Source organism: Gymnogyps californianus, chromosome 1 (genome assembly GCF_018139145.2).
Source record: "Gymnogyps californianus isolate 813 chromosome 1, ASM1813914v2, whole genome shotgun sequence".
NCBI classification, from domain to species: Eukaryota; Metazoa; Chordata; class Aves; order Accipitriformes; family Cathartidae; genus Gymnogyps; species Gymnogyps californianus.
This window is the reverse complement of record NC_059471.1, coordinates 70,651,404-70,672,131: the sequence shown is the minus strand read 5'-3', so window position 1 is coordinate 70,672,131 and position 20,728 is coordinate 70,651,404. Positions and strand designations below refer to the sequence as shown.

Here is a 20,728-nt window from a genome sequence, read left to right as displayed (position 1 = left end):
AGTCTTCGGACTGGCTCTTCCCTTGTCAGTTAACCTGCTGTTCTGAGGAATCTCAGGAAGATACTCCACACTGGTATTGTTCATTGGTGTTTTCCATTTGCCTTTGAAAGCACAGTTGATTACATATGAAGCAATTGAATATTAGCTTCTTCATCTTCTCCCCCTCAGTGGAAATGTTAGCGCTCTCAGCTGGTGCTTATTGGTTCCACAGACAAAATTGTAAGACAAAATTGTAAATCTCATTGTTTTCCAACAGGCTCAAAATTAGCCATCAACATGTCCAATCTGTCAACATTGTGCTGTTTTCATTGAAGGCAAGGGAAGTTTCTACTAGCTGTTTCTACAAGGTCCAGTCTTGCAGAGTTTATACTCTTCGTGGAGAAAAAAAGCACTGTCCTATCCTGTGGTAGGTGTCTGCTGGCTTGGGATCTAAATTTGAGTGCTTCTATAAGATTGTCAGTTTAATCAGAAATGTGAAATACATCTAGCGAACAAGAAAATGGAGGAAGGAAACCCTGCAGTGCTTTCTGAATTTGAAATAAACTTGCCAGGAAAAATCTAGATAGATTACCTGATGTATGAAAATAGCTATTATGATAAAAATGTGTAACTTTCCATTTGGAAAGGCCTCTTCAGTACCAGGCAATAGTTACTCTGCTCACATGCTCAAAGGAATCTGTTTCACTGCCCTTGTGATGAATTGTGAATCTGTTTTTCTCAGGCTTTCAGAACAAGCAAGAACAATTCAGTTTCATTTTTTTGGCGAAGAAGTGAGAAGTAACTCAAGAAAATGACTCTGATGATTTTTTTTTTAATGTTTATCATTGAATCTGCCACTGGTAAGTATAAATCTTCATTTCAATAGTAGAACCTTCAAAATATTTGCCAAATATGTGGCATCTTCTTGGCAGTTGCTTAGAGTGAGGCAAGTTTTGTATTTTGCAGCTAAGAAGAAAATCTTAAAGGTTTTCAATTTCAGCCCAGCTCCAGACTTGGGACATTTGGTCCAAAATACCAAAATTAGGAAATAAAAAGAGCAGAGATGCTACCTGGAGACACCTGATGATGTTGTATGGAAGCATGGCTGTGTGAAGAGCCACAGCAAGGAAGAGAATGAGTCTGCTTCTTTTTGTGCCATTCAGAAGTGTGGTCGCAATAGTTGTTAAACAACAATAATCTCTGAGAACCTCAGGAGAAATAGAGACCAAAAGCTTATTTTATTCTTGACTATTAATGCTAGACCAAGATCCCTTTTCTGTATTTTTTATGATTTCTGTATGCGAAGGTACGTTTGGGAAATTTGATTGGAAAAGCAGACTTTAAGACTAAATTTTATATACATGATCTCATTCCAAGGTAACTTTCCCAAAGATATCTGAAGCTTTTAAGAAATCTAGCTACATAATGATTTAGTTTTAATTAAGAAGATAAGAAAACGCAAATGTTAATTCATAGGATCTCTGTTTTTATGGCAGTTGACCAATTCTGAGGATTAGCCGTATTTGTCAAGTCAAACCATATGTGAAGAATTTCTCCTTTCCTCTTCCATTTGTGGCAGCTGCTTTACTGTAGAGTGAGGCCAGATTCTGCCATTTGTGCCCATGTGATTCTGACACTGTTGGACCCATGTGAAAGAATCTTAGGGAAATGTCCTCTTTTTTGCCCTCCTTTTCCTTCTGGTTTTGCTTGGGTGAGGTAGAATAAAGACTTGGAGAACTGAGTTTTCCAGTAAGTATTGCTGGAATAAATAAATACTGCTAAACCACTTTGCTGAAAGAAAGTCACTTCATAAAAGGCCAGCAGCACAGCAAATCACTTTCAAGTCAGGCTAATGTATTTTCTGAAAGAAGTACTTGGCTTCCTAATGTATCTTTTTTCCTCGTTCTCTGAAGAGAAGCTGTGTCCCCTTCGTGCCTCCATTGACGTGCTAGAAGGGGAATATTTTTTCCTTTGTTATCTTGAGTCAACACAAGAACATTTTCAGGAAGAAGCATACACAATAAACTGGTACAAAGAAAATGCTGGAAAGCAGCAACTGATAAAGGAAACAAATAGAATTGTTTCCCAAATGAATTTTCTGGAGTTTTGGCCAGCTGAACTCAGTGACTCTGGGAATTACTCTGTCACTCACAGGTGAGTACACAAGCCGATGGGTGAACATCTTGCCTTTGCACTTGCCTATGAAGAAGCTAATTTCTTTGTATTGCTTGTATTGCTAGTGGCATCTGTACAAAGGAGGTGCAGGGAACTACATTAACTGTGGTGTCATTTTCCACATCATTTCACAATAACCATCCAGGCAGACCTATAATATTTCCAAATAGCTATAGGCAGTTGCAGCCTTTTAAACGTTCTGTAAACCTTTTGATAAGGCAGGTAGCATTTCTGCTGGTTTGTGATTAAGTACCTAAGCAAAATGAGTGATAGGCAACCCTTCTGTCCACTGCCAAGTAAAAGGAAACATTTGCTTGTCTTCTTCACCAGACTTGTTCTTCCTTATTGTGTTGAGTGGATCTCACGCTATGACGCCTGCCAAGTGGTCTAATTGTATAGTAAAGTAATAAACAAAGAGTGGCATAGCTGAGCCCTGGTTTCTGTGCAAACCTTTGCATGCCTGGAGCCATTCAAAGAACAAATGCAATAATTGGATTTGATTTCTTACCGCTGTAGAACACCATGAGTCAAAAGGAGAAATAAGGATGGGCCTCAATTATTTGGTGGTAATCTTCATTAGACCACCATGAAAGACTAAAGGACTAAATCAAAGGTTTGCTGCATGGAGTTCTGATGACTAACTTGCACCAAAACTGTAATTCAGCATTTACAATTGACGCAATAATTAATTTTAAGCAGATTATTTTGCATATAATGATTTGTGCTGTTCTCCAGGTAGTATTTTTAAGGTTCTTGCCCGGTTCATAAAGGTTATAGGACTGCAGATACTGAAAAATGCTCTCCACATTTCTCCGCTAACATAGCAGACACAAGTTCAATAGTTTACAGTTTTAAGCTAGACTTCAATTGTTAACTTCCAAATTAACTTAGAAGCTGAAACCTTCATGTTTTATTTTTCCATGTATCATTATTATTGTCGTCTTACTGATATTATTTTAAAAATTACTGAGTCACGGTATCTGAAATGCTAAATATTATAAATGAAAAGTCTGCTGGTAGAATATTTCTTTTGGGTTTGTGTGATTTCTTTTTAATTGTAGGGTACTCTTTATCCAAATCATAGGTAAAGCTTGAGAAAAAATTTACTCATGTATGTTGAACCCCATCTTGAGAGAATTGTTTTTAGAGGTGATGAGTATGGTAGTTTGGCTACTTTGTTGTGCAAGGTCATGCAAAGGGGATGTATTATTGAGTGCAGACATTTGTCTGAAGTAGCACAGGTGAAGCCAGCTGCTTGGTTTTGGTGTGTAGGGGTTAACATTAGATGATACCTGACATAGGTTTGTCTGTTGTCATTGACCTGTACTTTTCATATCAAGTCTGAATTTGGCTTTGAATTTTGGCTTTATTGATGGCCTTGATCAGTTGTCTATATGGTCACTTCACTAAATGTAGTGCTAAAAAGCTATTAAATCTAACAACGCACTCTACTGCCAGCACCTAACGGGTGGTATAAAATGCATGCTCTGACTTTTTTTGGCATGGGGAAAGACGGGCAGAGAGCATACCTGAATCGCCAGGCTACTGAAGGCGATTGTCATAAGGAGTCTAAAATAAAGGACAAAAGAGAGGAAAGCTGTGATAACCCCAGCCTTAATTCATGATCCTTGCGGTTTTGTGATTATTTTAAGGACTTGGAGTAATGACAGTAAATCCACAGTAAATTACAAGAATTCTGTAAAATGAATACGAAAAAAATGTGAACTTCAAAACTGAGGGAAACAGCCTTACGTATAGAAGAAGGAGATGACAGGAAAAGACCTTAAGTAAAACTATTAGGATGAAGTATGTTAAAATAAGTATTTGTTGGAAAACACAAAAATGTCTGAATCCTTTGTGAAGTGTCTTGATTTGCTGATTTGCTTAAGCAAGAAGCTCAGAAGAAAGGTTTTGATTACATCAAAGCATTCATTTGGAATTAAGAGTTTTGATTTTCTGCTTTTTTGTTTCATTTTCTAGGACTATATTATGCTACTACGTTTCAAAACTCAGTTTTGAAAGAAAGCATTTTTATTTTGGAAAAAAAAAAGTTTCTTAGTTGTATCATACAGATACTGTTAGGATCAGAATGAAGGCACATGCCAGAATCTTCCAGTCCTCACGCAGCAACTCTTCACAGGTCTCACCACTGGAACAATAGGCAGAAGGGGATTTTTTTCATGGGGTTTTAATGGGATCTTGGGCTTAGTTTATAGGATGGTTCTCACTGTTGGCAAGCATATTAAAGCAGTTACATTTCAGCAAATACAGGAGATTATTTGCAGAAACAGTTTTCTGTAGAGACAGAGGACTTTTAGTAGTCTCTATTGATGACAGGGAAAAATTGTAGGCTATTGTGGACTACCGGATTGGTTGAAAATTTAATAAGAATGACAATTAGAATGGAATTAGTTTCATTTCAGAGCATTTATAATAGGTTAAAGTTTTGGTTTTGACAGCAGACATTCTAAGTATATTTTTATTTATCTTTTTTATTTTCAACTATTTAATTTAGAGATAAGTATTTGTAAGCTATATGGGAAATGATTTTTAGAGCTCTTGTAACTGTTTAAGCAGCTTTAGTGAACAAAGTGACAGTTAAATATACTGCAGGTTTTCGAGAAAAGTAAGAGAACACACGTTGACAGATTTTGCAAACTAATTAAATTTAGGGATTTTTTTCCTGATATGTTACAACTGACAATATGCAAGAAGTGAGAGGTGAAAATGATGTAGCAATATATTTATAGTGTATTATCCACTTATTTTTGACTTAAAGAAGAATCAGAAGTTTTCCAGTTAAAGCGGAAGTGTCCTGCTGAGACATAGCATAGACAGCTAAAGTGTGCATACGTGTGTTTTGATGGGTTCATATGTGTTTATTAGTATAGTAGACTTAGGATATAAATTCAGGAATTAATAGACATCACCTGTAAGCCTGAGTGTGTCCATCTCCAGCAACATTTCTTGAAAATAAAGGATTTCATGTGCACTTGTAGTGGGAGTGGTAAGCAGAAAAACTGTGTCACACATCTTTGGCAGGTTTTCTAATTTGTATGTTTTTTCATAGCCTGTATCCTGTGGTTATCAAAGAAAAAAACAGAATACAAAAAAGCAGGTCATCTGTTTGCTCTGTGTTGGTGACCTTGAAACTGAGGGAACTTACAGGTTCCTGAAAAAACCGAAAGTACAGAGATCCATGATAAACACATGATACATTTTAAGATCCTAATACTTCTCACTTTTTCAATGTGTTTAGAACAGTTGAAAGCAGTGGGAACACACACATTTAGAGTTAATATTGTAGTTTGGAAGGCAGAGTGACAGTTTCTTGCAGTAGATTGAAATATTGATTTAACACTGGCTTGTTGCAGTGGAATAGCTAAGGGATGACTTAGAGTCGGCTATATATCCGGTAAACTTGGTTTATATCCTCTAAGGACTTTCGCTTCCCTGTGTCCTCTCCTGAGTCAAGCTAGTTTTTGTTGTTCCCTCTTGGTGGGTTTGGCAGGGGGAGTTGAAAGGCGATTAAGCCAGAAATGGTGTTGTTGCCCACAAATTATCACTAAAGAATCTCAGCAAGTGAAAACCAGGATAGAAATATAACAGCTCAGACACTAGCAGTTTAAACAATGCAACTTAATGCATTTTTTTGTTGAAAATCATGTATATGGCAGACAACTAGAAATTATGTAAGCCAAATTCATCTTGGTTTGCATAGGTATGGTTTTGTCACCTTTGAGGGAGCTGCTCCTTGCCAGATTTTGGCTCGTCAGGTAGAATATCTTGATCCACTTCGTGTGAAATCCTCATATTTGTTGCAGTGATTTCACCAAATATGATCACAGAAGAAAGCCTCTGTGGAGTGACAGTGCTGAGGGGAACATGTGGTTTTATTGATCCTTTTCTTCCATCTGCTGAATCTAGATAGTAAAATCATATGTATTTTATGGCTAGATCCATAATTGCCTCTCCAGCAGTATTCAGATACTAGTGTGATGCCTAAACAAACACACAGACTCAGTGGAATTAATCAGAACTAATGTTTATGTCTACACCTAAACTTATCTTAGGTACCTTTACTGTCAGGGGGAGAGAGAGGCCTTTCTGGGGCACAGATTGTCTTGTCCTAAACCAAAACTATAAAATAGGTCACGCAAACTGCACTCTAAAAGGGTGACTATTAACTGTGGTCCCACTGCTGACTGTGACTAGTAGCTCTGATTTCAATGTGTAAATGTGATGCTGAAGAATAAGTGAGAAGGACTCCACCCACCGTGAATACCCATGCGAGTACATCTCTGATGGAAATGTTTTGATAAGGTTTTTCCTGTTTATGACACCATAGTTAACTGATTGAGAAACCAAACCACTATGTTTTGATTTAGATTGCAATTATGAGTAATGAATATCTCAAGTGAGTAAGGAGAACAAGGAGAACCTGTGTAGGCTAAAAAAGGGCTACAATGTGAAGAGGGTGAGCAAAATACATAAATACATCTGTTTGGGGAGCTTAAAAAATGAAAAAAAAACAAACCAAAACTTGGTCTAAATTCATCACATAAATGATGTCCTAATAGTTCTTCTGAATCTTGTAACAATAAAAGGCATGTCAGTCAAGAATGGTGTTTAAGCTGATACACTCCTCAGGCTTGCTTCTCCATTTCAACTGCTTTGTCCCCTTAGCCCTTCTCATCAAAATAATTCTTGACTAGTTTCAGTTCTGGGAACGATTCCTTTTTCTTTTCTTGGAGACAGAAAGATTCAAACATATTTATGAAGATATGACTGACACTGGAGGGAAGTGCTCTGTGATTGCTGCTTTTACTTTGTGAGACTCTACTTGTTCAGTTAAAAATGAGAGCTTTATGCACTAGTTGCAAAATCTCACCCATTAACTTCCAGCAGCATACGACTTTCTCTTAAGCCCTAACTTTGCCACAGTTAGGCCAACTTTGCCAAACTTAAGCCAAAAGTCCTCCAGCTTCTTTTCCCTTGGTAGTCATGTATTTGGACATATCCAGCAATGAAATAACTCACAGCTATAATCTGATTCTTTAGAGGAATGTGTGGATAGAACATAGTAGATATCTGAATGACAATGGTCAGCTCCTACATATTCAAAAGAGGCATTTTTGGAGCATATTCACCTGATCTTTCATAGATACTGCATGGGACGTGATGACTCTGCTTTAGAAGCAGTAGTTCCTGGATCTTCCAGTCAGCCTGGGGTAGCCAGCTACTGTAGATCTCTGATCAGTGCAGACTGAAAGACAAAGAGATGAATCCTTTCCAAAATGCCTTGTTCTGCAGACATACTTGAATCCATAAGTGATTCTGTAATTCATGAGACTTGCGTAGTTTAGAAATATTTCCAAAATATCAGTGACTATCTGCACAGTATCAAACAATGAATAATGTTGCTTTGTGAACAATAGCAGTGTTGCCCATCTTATTTTTGACATATTTTACAAATATATTTTTCAGTTACTGCTTTAAACCTTGGCAATGCATAGGAAATTAAACCTGCAAAATCACTAGCTGATTCAAGGTCCTAAAACTCTTTCGTGCTCACTTGTAACTATACATGAAGCCACAGATTGTTGCATCCTTGTTCTGGTCAATATAGCACATATTGTCATATTTCATAGATATAATTGCATTGTCAAATGTTTTGTGATTGGTGATTTAGTTTAGATAATCTCTTTTGTTATGGGAAATAACATATATTTGGGGGTGGAAAAGTAATAAAGGGGAATATAAATAATTAGGTCACTGTAGATGTACTTGTTACCTAACAGATATATTAGAGAATTTATTTGTATTTTGTTATGTAACTCACTTAGCTACATTCCTTTAAAAAGCTCCTAAAACTGATTTTGCTAATTTTTTTTTCATAGCAATGGAAAACAAAATTTCACGATTCAAAAGTGGACCTTGAATGTACTTGAAAGAAATAAAAGCAGCTGTTTTAACAAAAATCATCTAACTACAGAATTTAAAAATGCTGGAACTGGTCATTCACTGAAATGCAGTGATTTGTCTGTCAATGAAAATGACAGCATAACATGGTACAAGGTAATTACTGAAACAGTGTCACTCAAATCATTGGCTATAGAAACAAAACATCTGATTGCAAGAAAAAATAATTACAAACAAATTTTTAGAAGCATCTACAAACCTTGTAAAGCTTTAATTTCTCAGGTTATCAGGGAAAAAACCTTTAGACATTTTAGAAAGTTTTTCTCTGCTCTCAGATTTGTTAGAAGAATGTACCTGTAATCAGAAATTATTAATAAACTGGTAGCTTGGAATGGTAAAAGATCTGATACACATGTCTGTCTGCTGATTTAGCCAGCAGCTGATTTAGCCAGCTGCTACTTTGCTGATACAGATATTACCCTGACACTAAATGAGATGCCAAGATATTTGTTTTACAGTTGGCATGTGCTTATAAAGTAATTGCAGACTTTTCAATTTTGCTGTTTCTGAACACTTTTTACAAAATGTGTCACAGATCCAGTTCTGTTCATTTTAGGCAAATCATCGGTCTTCTCTCTACCAGCTTTTGTCAGAGCATAGATGATAGTTGTGTAAGCACCTGTAACTGTTGGGTCTTGTGCTCAACCATTGGATGAAGCACCCTGAATAGGTTTCTTCCATCCTGTCCCTATGCATCACCTTGACCAGTGCTCCTTATTCCTCTCAGGTGTCCTGGTTGGAGTAACAGACCCTGTTCACTCCATGTTGAATCAGTTTCAGTAAGGGATTCTGGCCACTTAAGTACGGGCATCTGGATTCTGCCCTGCAGAATGAGCCACAGCCCTGCTTCCTTGTCCTTCGGGACCTGGGAGGATAGGACCATTGATGGATAGGGCCATAGGTGGATATGTTTTCCTCAGTAAAGGACCATACCCCAGACTGACCTCTCTCATGGCTAAGCTGAATATACCGATGCCTAATATTTTAATGCCTAATACTGTGTGAGACAGATGAAGCACCCATCCTTGCGCCTAAATATCTTTTGGTGCTTGACTGGGTGAAAATTTTCAAAGCCTTCCTATCACACCCTAAGCTGAGATAAAACAGGGGTGGTCACACATGCCTTCTGTATATGAGCCTGGTAGTAAGCATATGCATCCAGGAAATGTCCATTCCCTGGACAATTTCCAGCAGTGCTCATTTCCCTTCTTGATCTAAGGTAATTCAGGCCAGAATGAAATATTGCTGCGTTTTCATGTGACATTTCACTTAGCATGTGCTATGAATTAAAAAAACCCAACAAACCAGAGTTTGTTTTGGGGCATAGGGAGGGTAAACGAATGTGAGTCCAACTCTTGTCACCCTCTGAGATGGTCAGTTTCCCTCCTATTGAGGGATTTTGCTTTAACCTGAAAGCTCCTCATAAGTCTAGACAACTTTTGGCCACAAGCAGGTGACACCTGCAGACCCAAGCCATCATTTTGAAAAAAATAGATGAGTGCATTTAAATTCCCAATACAGTATTTTTATACTCAGATGCTTACTTGGAATTGCAGTGCTCTCAACTTCTAGTGGGTTGAATGTTCAAATGTTGCATTTAAATGACCATGACTGAAAATTGGGCCCCCGCCTCTTTTGGGTCAGATAAATGTCATTGAGATAGTGAAAGAGTGGTAGTGACACTTTGTTTCAAAAAGAATTTTTAATTTCTTTAAGATTTTGAATGGATGTTTGCTACAGAATAGTATTTTCTGTCTTTATTGATGCAGGACTGTAAGAACTATGAAAATGAAACAGAGCGGGAACTGGATTTTAAAACCTTAACAGTACAGCACTCTGGGATATATACGTGTAAAATTTTAATCAGTCATGAAGGAAAGGTATACCACAGCACAAATACAATTAAGCTGGTAGTAGAAGAAGGTAAAAGAAAGCTTTCTAAAATTTTGAAGCATGCTTTTTGGTTCTCTTTACTATGGAGATTTTTAATTATCGTTCTCATTTGATAAATATATACAAGGGTGATCAGATCTAGTAATATCTGAACTATTTCACAATGATTTCAAAAATAAAAAAGCAGAAGAAGAAGTTTATATGACATATTACCAATTCTGGAAAATTTATTTAGTATGTTTTCCCTGCATTTTTATTTTTTTCAAGATTAACTGCTGTAAGTCATACAAACTCACTAAGAGTTTTGGGGAAGCGTCTTTCTAATAATTGTAAATTGTGGACTGTATATATATATGCATGTGAAAAAAATTCAACAGGACATACTGTGTTTTAAACTACTCAATAATGCCAGAGTCCAGATATTGTTCTTTGAATTAAATGGAATGTGTGTGAGTAGTTTTAGAAATAAAGCAAATGTGTAATTTTTACTGTGGTAGAATGTAAGTAAGCAAGCTATTACTTCAATAGCAGTACTTCTTTGTATTTTAGATGCACCAGAGGCTGTAACTTTGGAGATAGTTGGACGTGACGAAGAAATTGAAACAGAAATAGGTATGAAATTAGTACAATTTGTGGTAGCTACTGCATATATGTGCTTTTGTTCTGATCTCTTTATGGTTGATGGTCTGGTTAAGTGTAATCAAACTAAGAATTGTCTGTGCACCCTCCCAGATCTGATCCATCCTCACATCTGGTTATGTTTTGCCTAGTGTATTCCATGATTAATATACAAGTACACTAAATGTACCCTCTTACAGAGGCAGAAGCTGAGGTTGCTGCTATGACCAGCAAGAGAAAGTGGTGGTGATGGTAAACCATCTCTCCATGGCTTTCTTTTGTAGATAGCAAACCCCACAGAGCCATGTGTGAAAGACGTCCGGTTTGTTCAGTGAACAGCAATAATGAGTAATCCCCTTAATACCTGATGCAGTTGAGGATGTTATTCTGCAGGGAAATGAGAAGTGTGAGGGCTGACAGTCCTGGCAATGCGAGCATGAAGATCTGTTACTACTGTAAAGAATGGGTTGTATTGTCAAAAGCCAAGACCTTAACTGTGCTTCTAGCTGGGAGGAGGTTAGATAACATGGTCTGCAGGCGTCGCACAGTGTTGGACAGGATCCAGGATTTTGTGATTGAGGCCGTAATTAATTTTTAAAAACAGAAATTTAGCTTTTTCCTCTCCTGTGCCTGAGGGCTTCTCCCATTTGGTTACCTAGTCTTTCCTTTCCAAGTCTGAAAAATCATATTTACCTCCTCTGTTGCTCATAAATGTATCATCTCATTTGCTCAGCGAGGACCTCAGATGCTAATTTTCCTTCCTTCCTACAAATACCAGTTGGTAGGTCCTTTTTCCAATGGTAGTACCTCAATCCTATGATGCCTTATGTCTCCCAGCCTCCCAGTGCACTCTTCCTGCACAGTTCTTCCCACTTACTGTGCTTGTCCCAACCCTTAGAAGGTACCAGGGTTCAGCATCAAATGATTATGAACCACCTGTCTTCCATCCCTTATCTGCCTTAATAAGACCATTTGATAAGGCCATTGAACTACCTGCTGAGTGATGAGACAGATGGCATGGTGGAGAGTGAAAGGAATTTTGGATGAGCTAGGTCCATGGTCTTTCAAACTTGTCATTGTTTAGATGGTGTTCTGGAATATTTCCCCCAAAATAGTTGTGTATGGTGAAAAAGCTAGAGTTGCAAGGTAGATGATACTAGAAGTTTAGGTCTGTGTTTCGATCTGTGCAACTGTGATTTGGATTTCTAAGGTCCGAATCTAAGATGGGCAGATTTTCAGCGGGATCCTGCTTTAAAGGTTCTTAAGCAGTTCCACTGGAAGCATTCACTCTGATAAATCTTGAGAAGTCAGCTTATAATGTGTGCACTTCGAGAATTCCTGGGCAGGCCTCGCTTACTGGAAAGCATTTGTACATGATGGCTTGAACAAGAACTAACATGCGTCTTTTGTGCCTTAATAAAGGATGTTAATAAATGGTGCTGGCATAGCCTAGAAGTGGTGGTGTAAATTTGCAGCTAACCTGAGGTCAAGCTTCCCATGACAATGTTTAAAATAAAATGCCTTGCAAATCATCAAATCTCACACTCCAGAGCTGCAGCCTTCTGCCTTTATTTTCCCAAGTGTACAGTTGTCTTTTTAGTTTTGCTTTTTCTTATCATTAACTGGACTCTACGGGGTGGTTCCTGTCACTTCCAACTAGTGCTTTGAAATGGTACAAAGTAGCTTGTACTACTACTTAGTAGGTACTAAGTAAGTGACTTGTTCACATATTCAGGATTATGCTGGTTTCCAGGTGTGGTGCTGGGATGAGAATTTCTTCTGTGAAACTTCAGCAGGGGCTCTAACAGGTTTTGCTTTTATTGAGTAATAATGTATAGTTTAGCTATTATAATCAATTGGTTGTAATTCCCCTTACCAGTTACGTACTTCTACCTGGCCCTGGGGCACTGGTGATAGGTTGTCCTCTCCTGTTCTCTGCCTGCAGAACACAGTCTGGTTCATAGAATTATAGAATATCTCGAGTTGGAAGGGACCCACAAGGATCATCGAGTCCAACTCTCTTTAGTTCTCTAAAGCCTGAAATTCTCTGGCCTACTTAAAATCTTCTGGCTGTGACAGTTTATCTGAGAGAAAGAAGTGGATGACTGTCGCTCTGCAACAGGGTGCAACAGAGCCCCGTGCATGGTTGCCGAAGCCGCCACCAGTGCGAGTGGAACACCTATGAAACATCGTGCAGGGGCTACAAAGTCCAGAAAGGAGCACAGCTCATGGGATATGTTGCCTGGAAAGCTGACATTTTACTGCACTGTGAACATGAATGCTACTTCTGACTAGATCTTCTCATGTTATGCTTTGTTTAGGTAAAGAAGAGATACTCAATTGCACAGGTTTCTTGGGTTATTATATGCAAGAAGATGCCAACCTCTACTGGTTAATTAATCAAACGTTTCCAGAAAAATGCATAGGTATCCCTGAGAATGAACCTTCAATATGTGAAGAAGAGTTAAAAAAATTACAGTAGGTTTCCTGAAAATACTGCACTTTTGTTTGTATGTGATAATGTCCTGCACTTTGTGGAACCGCAAATTCAGTAAAACCTCAGTCTGAGGTTATTTTAGAACCTTTTCCTCAAAATCTGCCTCTCAGCTGGTTGTAGGTTTCTGTACAGATAATGTTGCCAACACCATTCGTTGTTGCAGGTTGGGAAACAAGTTCTACGTCACAAGGCTACTACGGATTAAAAAGGTAACAGACAAGGACATGCATCATAATTTCACCTGTATGTTGCAAGCTGATGAAAGAACACAAATAAAAATAGTGAAACTGAAGAAAGGTACAGTATAATCTATGAATCATACTTCTCATACATAATTATTAATCATGCCAGCCTTCTCAATCCTGAGGGCAGGGTACCGATTTCAGAACATCTCTCCAAATATGGCTGTGTGCTTGTGAAAGCCCTGGTCCATCTAGTGCTAGACCTACCAAACCCCTGGGTGATTCCTCCTGCTCTGAGACAGGGGCAACATCTGCTAGAGCAGCTGTGTGAGGGCTCCATAGTTCAACCGCTGCTGCTGTGGACACAGCTGGGGAGGCTGAGCTATGCTCTGGCTGACAGATCCCTGGGCGGCACTTTGTTAGATCCCATGACAGAGCGTTCCCTGTGCTCTCTTACTCATCAGATTGGTGGGGTCACGGGGGATAATTTTCCAAAGCTTGGTGCAGCCCAGAGTCTGCTCTTTGGATCACTTCGTTTATTAAGCAGCTCTTTCTAAAATTAAAATCTGATGCGTTGGTTGTTTTTTGTGTTGGTTGGTTTTTTTTTTTCCCCGGAAAGGTCAATCTTTTGTATTCCTGATAATGCCTAAAATGTTCTGGTTGATGGTTTCTCTCTTGTCAGGGACTCTATCCTTCTAGCTATGGAAAGCTGACCTCTACCGTATAGTAGTACTTCACATTTATAATGCAGACAGCCTGGAGATTCATGGCAAATGGGCCTTCTTGTTTTCCATCTCTCTCAGACCTTTCCAAGCTTCACTGGGAGGAAATATGTGAAAATAGACTGGTCAAAAGATGATGCATATAGTAAAGCAAATGAAATACAGACTACAATGAGCATGACTTGACAGTGCCTTCATACAGACTTCACAAAGATTTAAGGGTTAAAAATCTGTTTTTGGAACTAAAAAGGCAAAGGTAACAGAATAATAATTAAGAAAAAAAAAAAAGCCTGAAAGAGACTAGAGACAGAAGGAAAAAAAAAAAAAATCTTTGCCAAAGATATTAAAGGGGACATTAAGGACTGTTATAGATGGACTGAGAGAGGGGTGAAAGGTAGAGAATAACAGGAAATAATAAAGAACCTGAAGAAAACTCATCATAAAAGTGGATGACCACCAGTTTGGGATGCTGTACATCTGTGAGGATCTGTAGTGTCAGTCTTGATCCCACATACAGTTCATTTACGTGTGTGGAGGGTGTGTGAATGCGTGCAAGATTGCTTCTCCAGTTTTTAGAGTAATCCATGTTCTGTAGTTCTCCATCTCAGGACAAATGGCATGCATATGTGCTTGAAGTATTAGCAGGAAAGGTTTCACATCAACATTGTGATTTTTTGGGATGATTTTAAGATGCCATCAGTACTGAATACAGTGATCTTGTCATATAATACTCTTTGTTAAGGCTATAATGTCCTGTGTTTCTGTTTTACAGGGAACATGCAAGATCTGCCTGTGCAAATATTTACAACTGGAATGGTCCTTGCTATACTATTTCCATGTGTTGCTGTAGCTGCGGTGTTTCTCTGTGTGATGTTTAGAGTCGACTTAGTTCTATTTTACAGGAACATATGCAGAAGAGACGACACTGCTGGAGGTATGACTTGGCTAATGCTGACATTGAAATAAGTGTATTGATTAAAAAATAGTTTCTGGTAGGTTCTATAAAACAATCATCCTTGAGGAAGAGACAAAATAAATCCAGGAGTTTTGTGAGTAGAAACAGCAAAGGATATGTAAAAGAGAACTTGATAGTCAGGTGCTAAAGTGAGTTTGTTATACACCTGGGGCAGTAACAGCAGATAAACATAGAGAAGAAGCTGCCTTTGGAGCAGGTAGTCAAAAGGACATGGTTAGTAGCTGTTCAGATGCGCTCTGTTCTGCCATATTCTTCATCACAAAAGTTGATGAAGGTGGAGAAGTTTACAATTATCTATCTGTAAAGAGGATGAGCACTCTGGAGTTGTCAGACAGGCAGATTGACAGAAATTTGTTTTCACCTCACTGATGCCCTTCAGTGAGGTGAAGGCTAAAATACTTCCTTGACTGTAGAGGCCACTGCAATGTTTATAGGTTTGTCACTAAATGCACTTAAGGAGAGCAGGAGAACACACTCCCAGTATCTTACCAGGCAGCATCACTGTGACCGTCACTTAAGGAGCAAGCCTGACAGTTACCCAATTCTGGCTATAATTTTTCTGAAAATTGTGGTGAAAAAACTTGCTGTATATATGTACCTGATTTTCTTAGCCCTCCTTAGTCTCTAAATCAGCTTGAATATAGCTTGCATAAACTGCAGTGGTTGGAGATTTCTCAGTAATGGGTGGATGTCATTTATGCCTGCCAGCGTTATTTATCTATCATCTGTTGATGTTAGCCATCACTGCGTACACTGGCTTATAGGGAGGATCTCCGAGAACCTGGACTAGGCCACCCTGGAGGAACCGATTGATACTAGGCAATGGATTTCCTACTCCTAGAGCTCTTGCATGTGTAGGGTTTCATGGGCTTTAGTTTGTGCCCTCTCTTATGAACTACATGTAGTAAAATATCAGGAAAGGGAAGCAAAGTACAGTTTAAGATGCAAAGCTATGTGAGCCACTGTATCAATCCAGATAGTTGTTCTGTGGCAAGGTTCAATTAGATATCGCTCAATGTGGTCGACCTGGCCTCTGAATTGGTCTTGGATTTTGTGTTTGTAAATTACTGCCCAAAGCATGACCAGAGATGGTATTCTCTTATAATTAAAATAATAAATTGGTTTGTTCTCTTTTGCCAGTACCCATTCTACAGAACTACTTGACAGTCTTAGACAAAGAGTAAAATAAATGTGGAAATGAGCAATATCTCTTAAATAGCATTCTTATCAGGTTACAGGCACATTTTTTGCTTCCTTTCATTTTCTTGATCATCACAGATGTGACATTAACTGGTTGAATTAATAGGATTTTTTTAAAAACCACCTTAATGTAGAAAGTATATGTTATTTTCAAATATTTGCCAAATGTAGTCAGAATCTTGTGTATAAAATTTAAATTTATTCAGGATTTTTTTTGTTTGAAGACTGTTTAGGGTATCAAAGGAAAGAGCAGGATTTTCTAGATGCTTTGCTATGGAGATAATAACTTTGAAAACCAGAATGTTGGATCAGATACTGTATTTCTAATGGTTGCTAACAAGACAACAATTGGTGATTTCTTTCCAGATGGCAAAGAATATGATGCATTTGTGTCTTACCTGAAAGACTGCATTTCTCCTGCTGACGAAGAGAGAGAATTTGCTTTGAAGATATTACCCATGATATTAGAAGAAAACTTTGGGTACAAGTTGTGTATATTTGAGAGGGATGTATCCCCTGGAGGAGGTAAGTGTATTGAATATTCTTGTCATTAAATAGGCACATCATTTTCACACAAAGGTAAAAGTCTGTAATTAGAAGGAATTCTGTCAAATGTGTTGTACATTGAAATGCTACATTTTTCATTTAATCTAGACTATGTGCGTGCAAAGTTCGCATGCACACATTTTACATATTTTATAGGTATATTTATGAATTCATATACACCTACACAGATACACACACACACATATCTGTAATTACACAGAACCAAGATGAACAGATGAAAAAGCTAGCATGGAGAAAGTTGAGGTGGGAACACAGAAGATGTCAGATGTTCCACAGTAACAGTGCTCTTGCTCTGCTTTTGCTGAGAGCAGGCACCTATGAATGAACTCACATTTACTGCACAGAGCAGCTGGTGTCTCTGGTACTGGTTATTCTCAGGTAACTTGTATGTTTGCTGTATCGTCAGTGTGGTGATTGAAACCATTTTGTGAATGTAATGGGTGCCATAACAAAATAGAAATGAGAACATGGAATTTTGTTTCTCTAAATGGCCTATGGATAGATGGCCTTTTGCAGATGCTTGGAAAAAAGATACTGGGGGATTCCATTTAGTCCAACGATCTAGTTGAGGAATAGGATTTCATTGTTAAAAACACAGAACAACAGGTCAGTCTCCTTCACACGGCAGGATCTTGTCTCCTTGTATCCATTCCTGACATTTTTCTAACCTGAGAGGTGCCACCTCTGTCCCAAGCCATTTTTTCCCAGTTATTCTCTCTCCTTAAGTATTAAAAAAAGGCTTTCTGAAGTGTTCAATCTGATTCTTTCAATAGTTTTAGCTTATTTCCTTGCAATAGTTTTAGCTTATTTCCTTTTCTGTGGACTGATCCATTGTGAATATGGAAAACAGAGTATTTCCTTCTATTTACAGGAGCCTTTGGTGTGTTGTAATACCCTTGTCAGCCTCCTTCTCCTCTCAGTTTTCTCTTCTTTAGGTTACTTCTGCAGTTTGCTTTGCTTTTCCCTACAAGGCATGTTTTCTACATCTCTGTTCTCTGTAGACCTTGTCCCATGGTGCTGAAGCAAGCACAGGAAGTTGTACATGAGAATTCAGTTTGGTGCATGGGTGTTCGGAAGGGTATCACCATTTGATTTCATTCATTGCTTGTCATGGCAAAAGTCATGGATCTAAAACACAGTTGGAACTCATTTTGTCATCACATGCTAGTCTTTTCAACCTTGGATTACTGGCAATAGATTTGGGTATTCAGTGATGTAAAGGAAGGAGTAACCTGAGGGTTACTGAATATTTGGAGAGAGGTTGCTGTTGGTGACTTTCTGTGGAATCACTCCAATGGTATGTATTATGAAAGAGCAAAGAGTTGTCTGGTTGGAGGAAAAATAAATTTTGCTGTCACCTTCTATCTGTGTGACTGCTGACAGACAGCTGTCTAGGGTAGCTGGAGACTGTATGTAAGTTTTTGTCTGCTCCAGAGAACAAGCTTTGGCCATACCTGAGCTCATTTTTGCAGACTCTTAATCTGCAATGTGTGTCCAAAGAAGGGCAACGAAGCTGGTGAAGGGTCTAGAGAACAAGTCTTATGAGGAGTGGCTGAGGGAACTGGGGTTGTTTAGCCTGGAGAAAAGGAGGCTCAGGGGAGACCTTACCACTCTCTACAACTCCCTGAAAGGAGGTTGTAGCGAGGTGGGTGTTGGTCTCTTCTCCCAAGTAACAACCGATAGGACAAGAGGAAATGGCCTCAAGTCACGCCAGGGGAGGTTTAGATTGGATATTAGGAAAAATTTATTCGCGGAAAGGGTTGTCAAGCATTGGAACAGGCTGCCCAGGGAAGTGGTTGAGTCACCATCCGTGGAGGTATTTAAAAGATGCGTAGATGTGGTGCTTAGGGACATGGTTTAGTGGTGGACTTGGCAGTGTTAGGTTAACGGTTGGGCTTGATGATCTTAAAGGTCTTTTCCAACCTAAACAATTGTACAATTCCATATTAATCTCTTCATAGGGACAGGATGCTTACATGCTGTCATTTTATAAGGGGAACATGTTTGGTATATGTGTGATTGTTAAAGGATAAGTCGATTCAGTGCCTATCCTTTCAATTTGGTTTAATAACACATTTATCTTTAATTTGCAGCCATTGTTGATGATATCCATTCATTCATTGACAAAAGCCGAAGATTAATCATTATACTGAGCCAGAACTACGTTTCTGACAGAGCCATATACGAACTTGAGAGTGGACTGCATAAAGCCCTAGTTGAAAGAAAAACTAAGATCATATTAATTGAATATATGCCTATAAGTGACTACAATTTCTTGCCAGAATCACTGTCTCTTTTACCATCAAAGAGGGTTGTGAAGTGGAAAAAGGATAAATCTCTTCCCGTAAATTCCAGATTTTGGAAAAACCTTCGGTACCTGATGCCAGCGAAACCTACCAAGATAAACACCAAAGGGCACTATAATAATCTTGACCTAGGCTCAGAAGGGGCTGAACCGTGGACTGAGGGCTGTGACTTTAATGCAGTTGTATAACAATTCTGGAGTCAGAAGATCCTGCAGAAAACTGCGCATTTTGCTAACTAATAGAAAACACAAACTGCACACTTACTTTGGGAAGATAGTGTTCAAAAGAGTCCAAGTCTGAGATCTGAGAAGAATGTAGAAATTGTTATAGTGGCTAGGATGATGTTAACCCCAATGCTAAATGCTATCCCAGAGAGTGTTTCCTCAGCAATCTGCACAAGGAGCAGGAATTTCATTCTGCTTAGGACTTACCACATGGCATGAAGCACAATGCAAAACATTTTGATTTCACATTTTCCAGTAATGTAGAATGATATTAGTTATACTTGCATACTTTTTGAGGCCCCTCAATAAATATATCAGTATTTGCAAAGTATTATTATTTAGATGTGTCCTGGTTTCGGCTGGGACAGAGTTAACTCTCTTCTCAGTAGCTGGTACAGTGCTGGGTTTTGGATTTAGTGTGAGAATTATGTTGATAACACTCTGAGGTTTTAGTTGTTGCTAAGTAGCGCTTATCTTAAGCCAAGGACTTTTCAGTTTCCCATGCTCTGCCAGCAAGCAGGTGTGCAAGAAGCTGGGAGGGAGCACAGCCGGGGCAGCTGACCTGAACTAGCCAAAGGGGTATTCCATACCATGGAACGTCATGCCCAGTATATAACCAGGGGGGAGTTGGCCGGGAGGCGCGGATTGCGGCTCAGGAACTAACTGGGCATCAGTCAGCAGGTGGTGAGCAATTGCATTGTGCATCACTGTTTTTTTTCTTCCCCCCCCTTCCTTTTTTTGTTATATTCCTTTTCATTACTATTATTATTATTATATTTCATTATTACTATTGTTAGTATCATATTTTACTTTAGTTATTAAACTGTTCTTATCTCAACCCACGAGTTTTACTTTTTTTTTTCCTTTCCTCCTCCCCACCCCACTGGGAGGGGGGAGGGGGAAGCAGCTGCGTGGTGCTTAGTTGCTGGCTGGGGTTAAACCACGACAAGATGCTCTTGGTTTTGTATTTTGGTATTTCCTAAGGATCCTGCTTGGGAGTAGACCCAAACGGCTCCTGCCCTAGAAAGCTTGCCATGCAGGCTTTGGGCAATGTCAAGCAGAAAAATCAATGAAAACAGGGAAAAGGGAGGTGAGAAAGCGTAGGGCAGATTTGGTCGGGCTAACAGTATTCACTACTGAGTTGTACGTGGTCTAGACAAGCCAAGTGGGAGTGATTTGGAGGAATGGTAAAGACTGTTTCCATCCTCCTATTTCACTGAGAATACTGTAAATGCTCATTTTGGCAGGGAGAGGAGGGGGATGGCATAGAGATAATAGTATTTTGTTCATGGACACTGATATCTACATTATAGCTTGAGCTGCCTTCAGCTGAGGAATGTAGATGATTTATGTGAAAATGAGATCTTCAGTATGTACATACACTCCTAACCCTTTGGAACACTTCTA

At 38.8% G+C, this 20,728-nt stretch overlaps 1 protein-coding gene across 1 annotated transcript; it reads left to right on the top strand.

The window, feature by feature from the left end:
- Positions 1–773: 773 nt before the first annotated feature.
- Positions 774–19,285, top strand: IL18R1 (interleukin 18 receptor 1). The gene is made up of 10 exons (XM_050914215.1): positions 774–839; positions 1,893–2,133; positions 8,055–8,232; positions 9,906–10,059; positions 10,579–10,641; positions 12,969–13,125; positions 13,308–13,441; positions 14,821–14,982; positions 16,591–16,749; positions 18,885–19,285. Exons 1-10 carry the CDS (start codon positions 791–793, stop codon positions 19,283–19,285), a joined length of 1,698 nt encoding a protein of 565 aa, XP_050770172.1. The 5' UTR covers positions 774–790.
- The last annotated feature ends 1,443 nt before the right edge of the window (positions 19,286–20,728 follow it).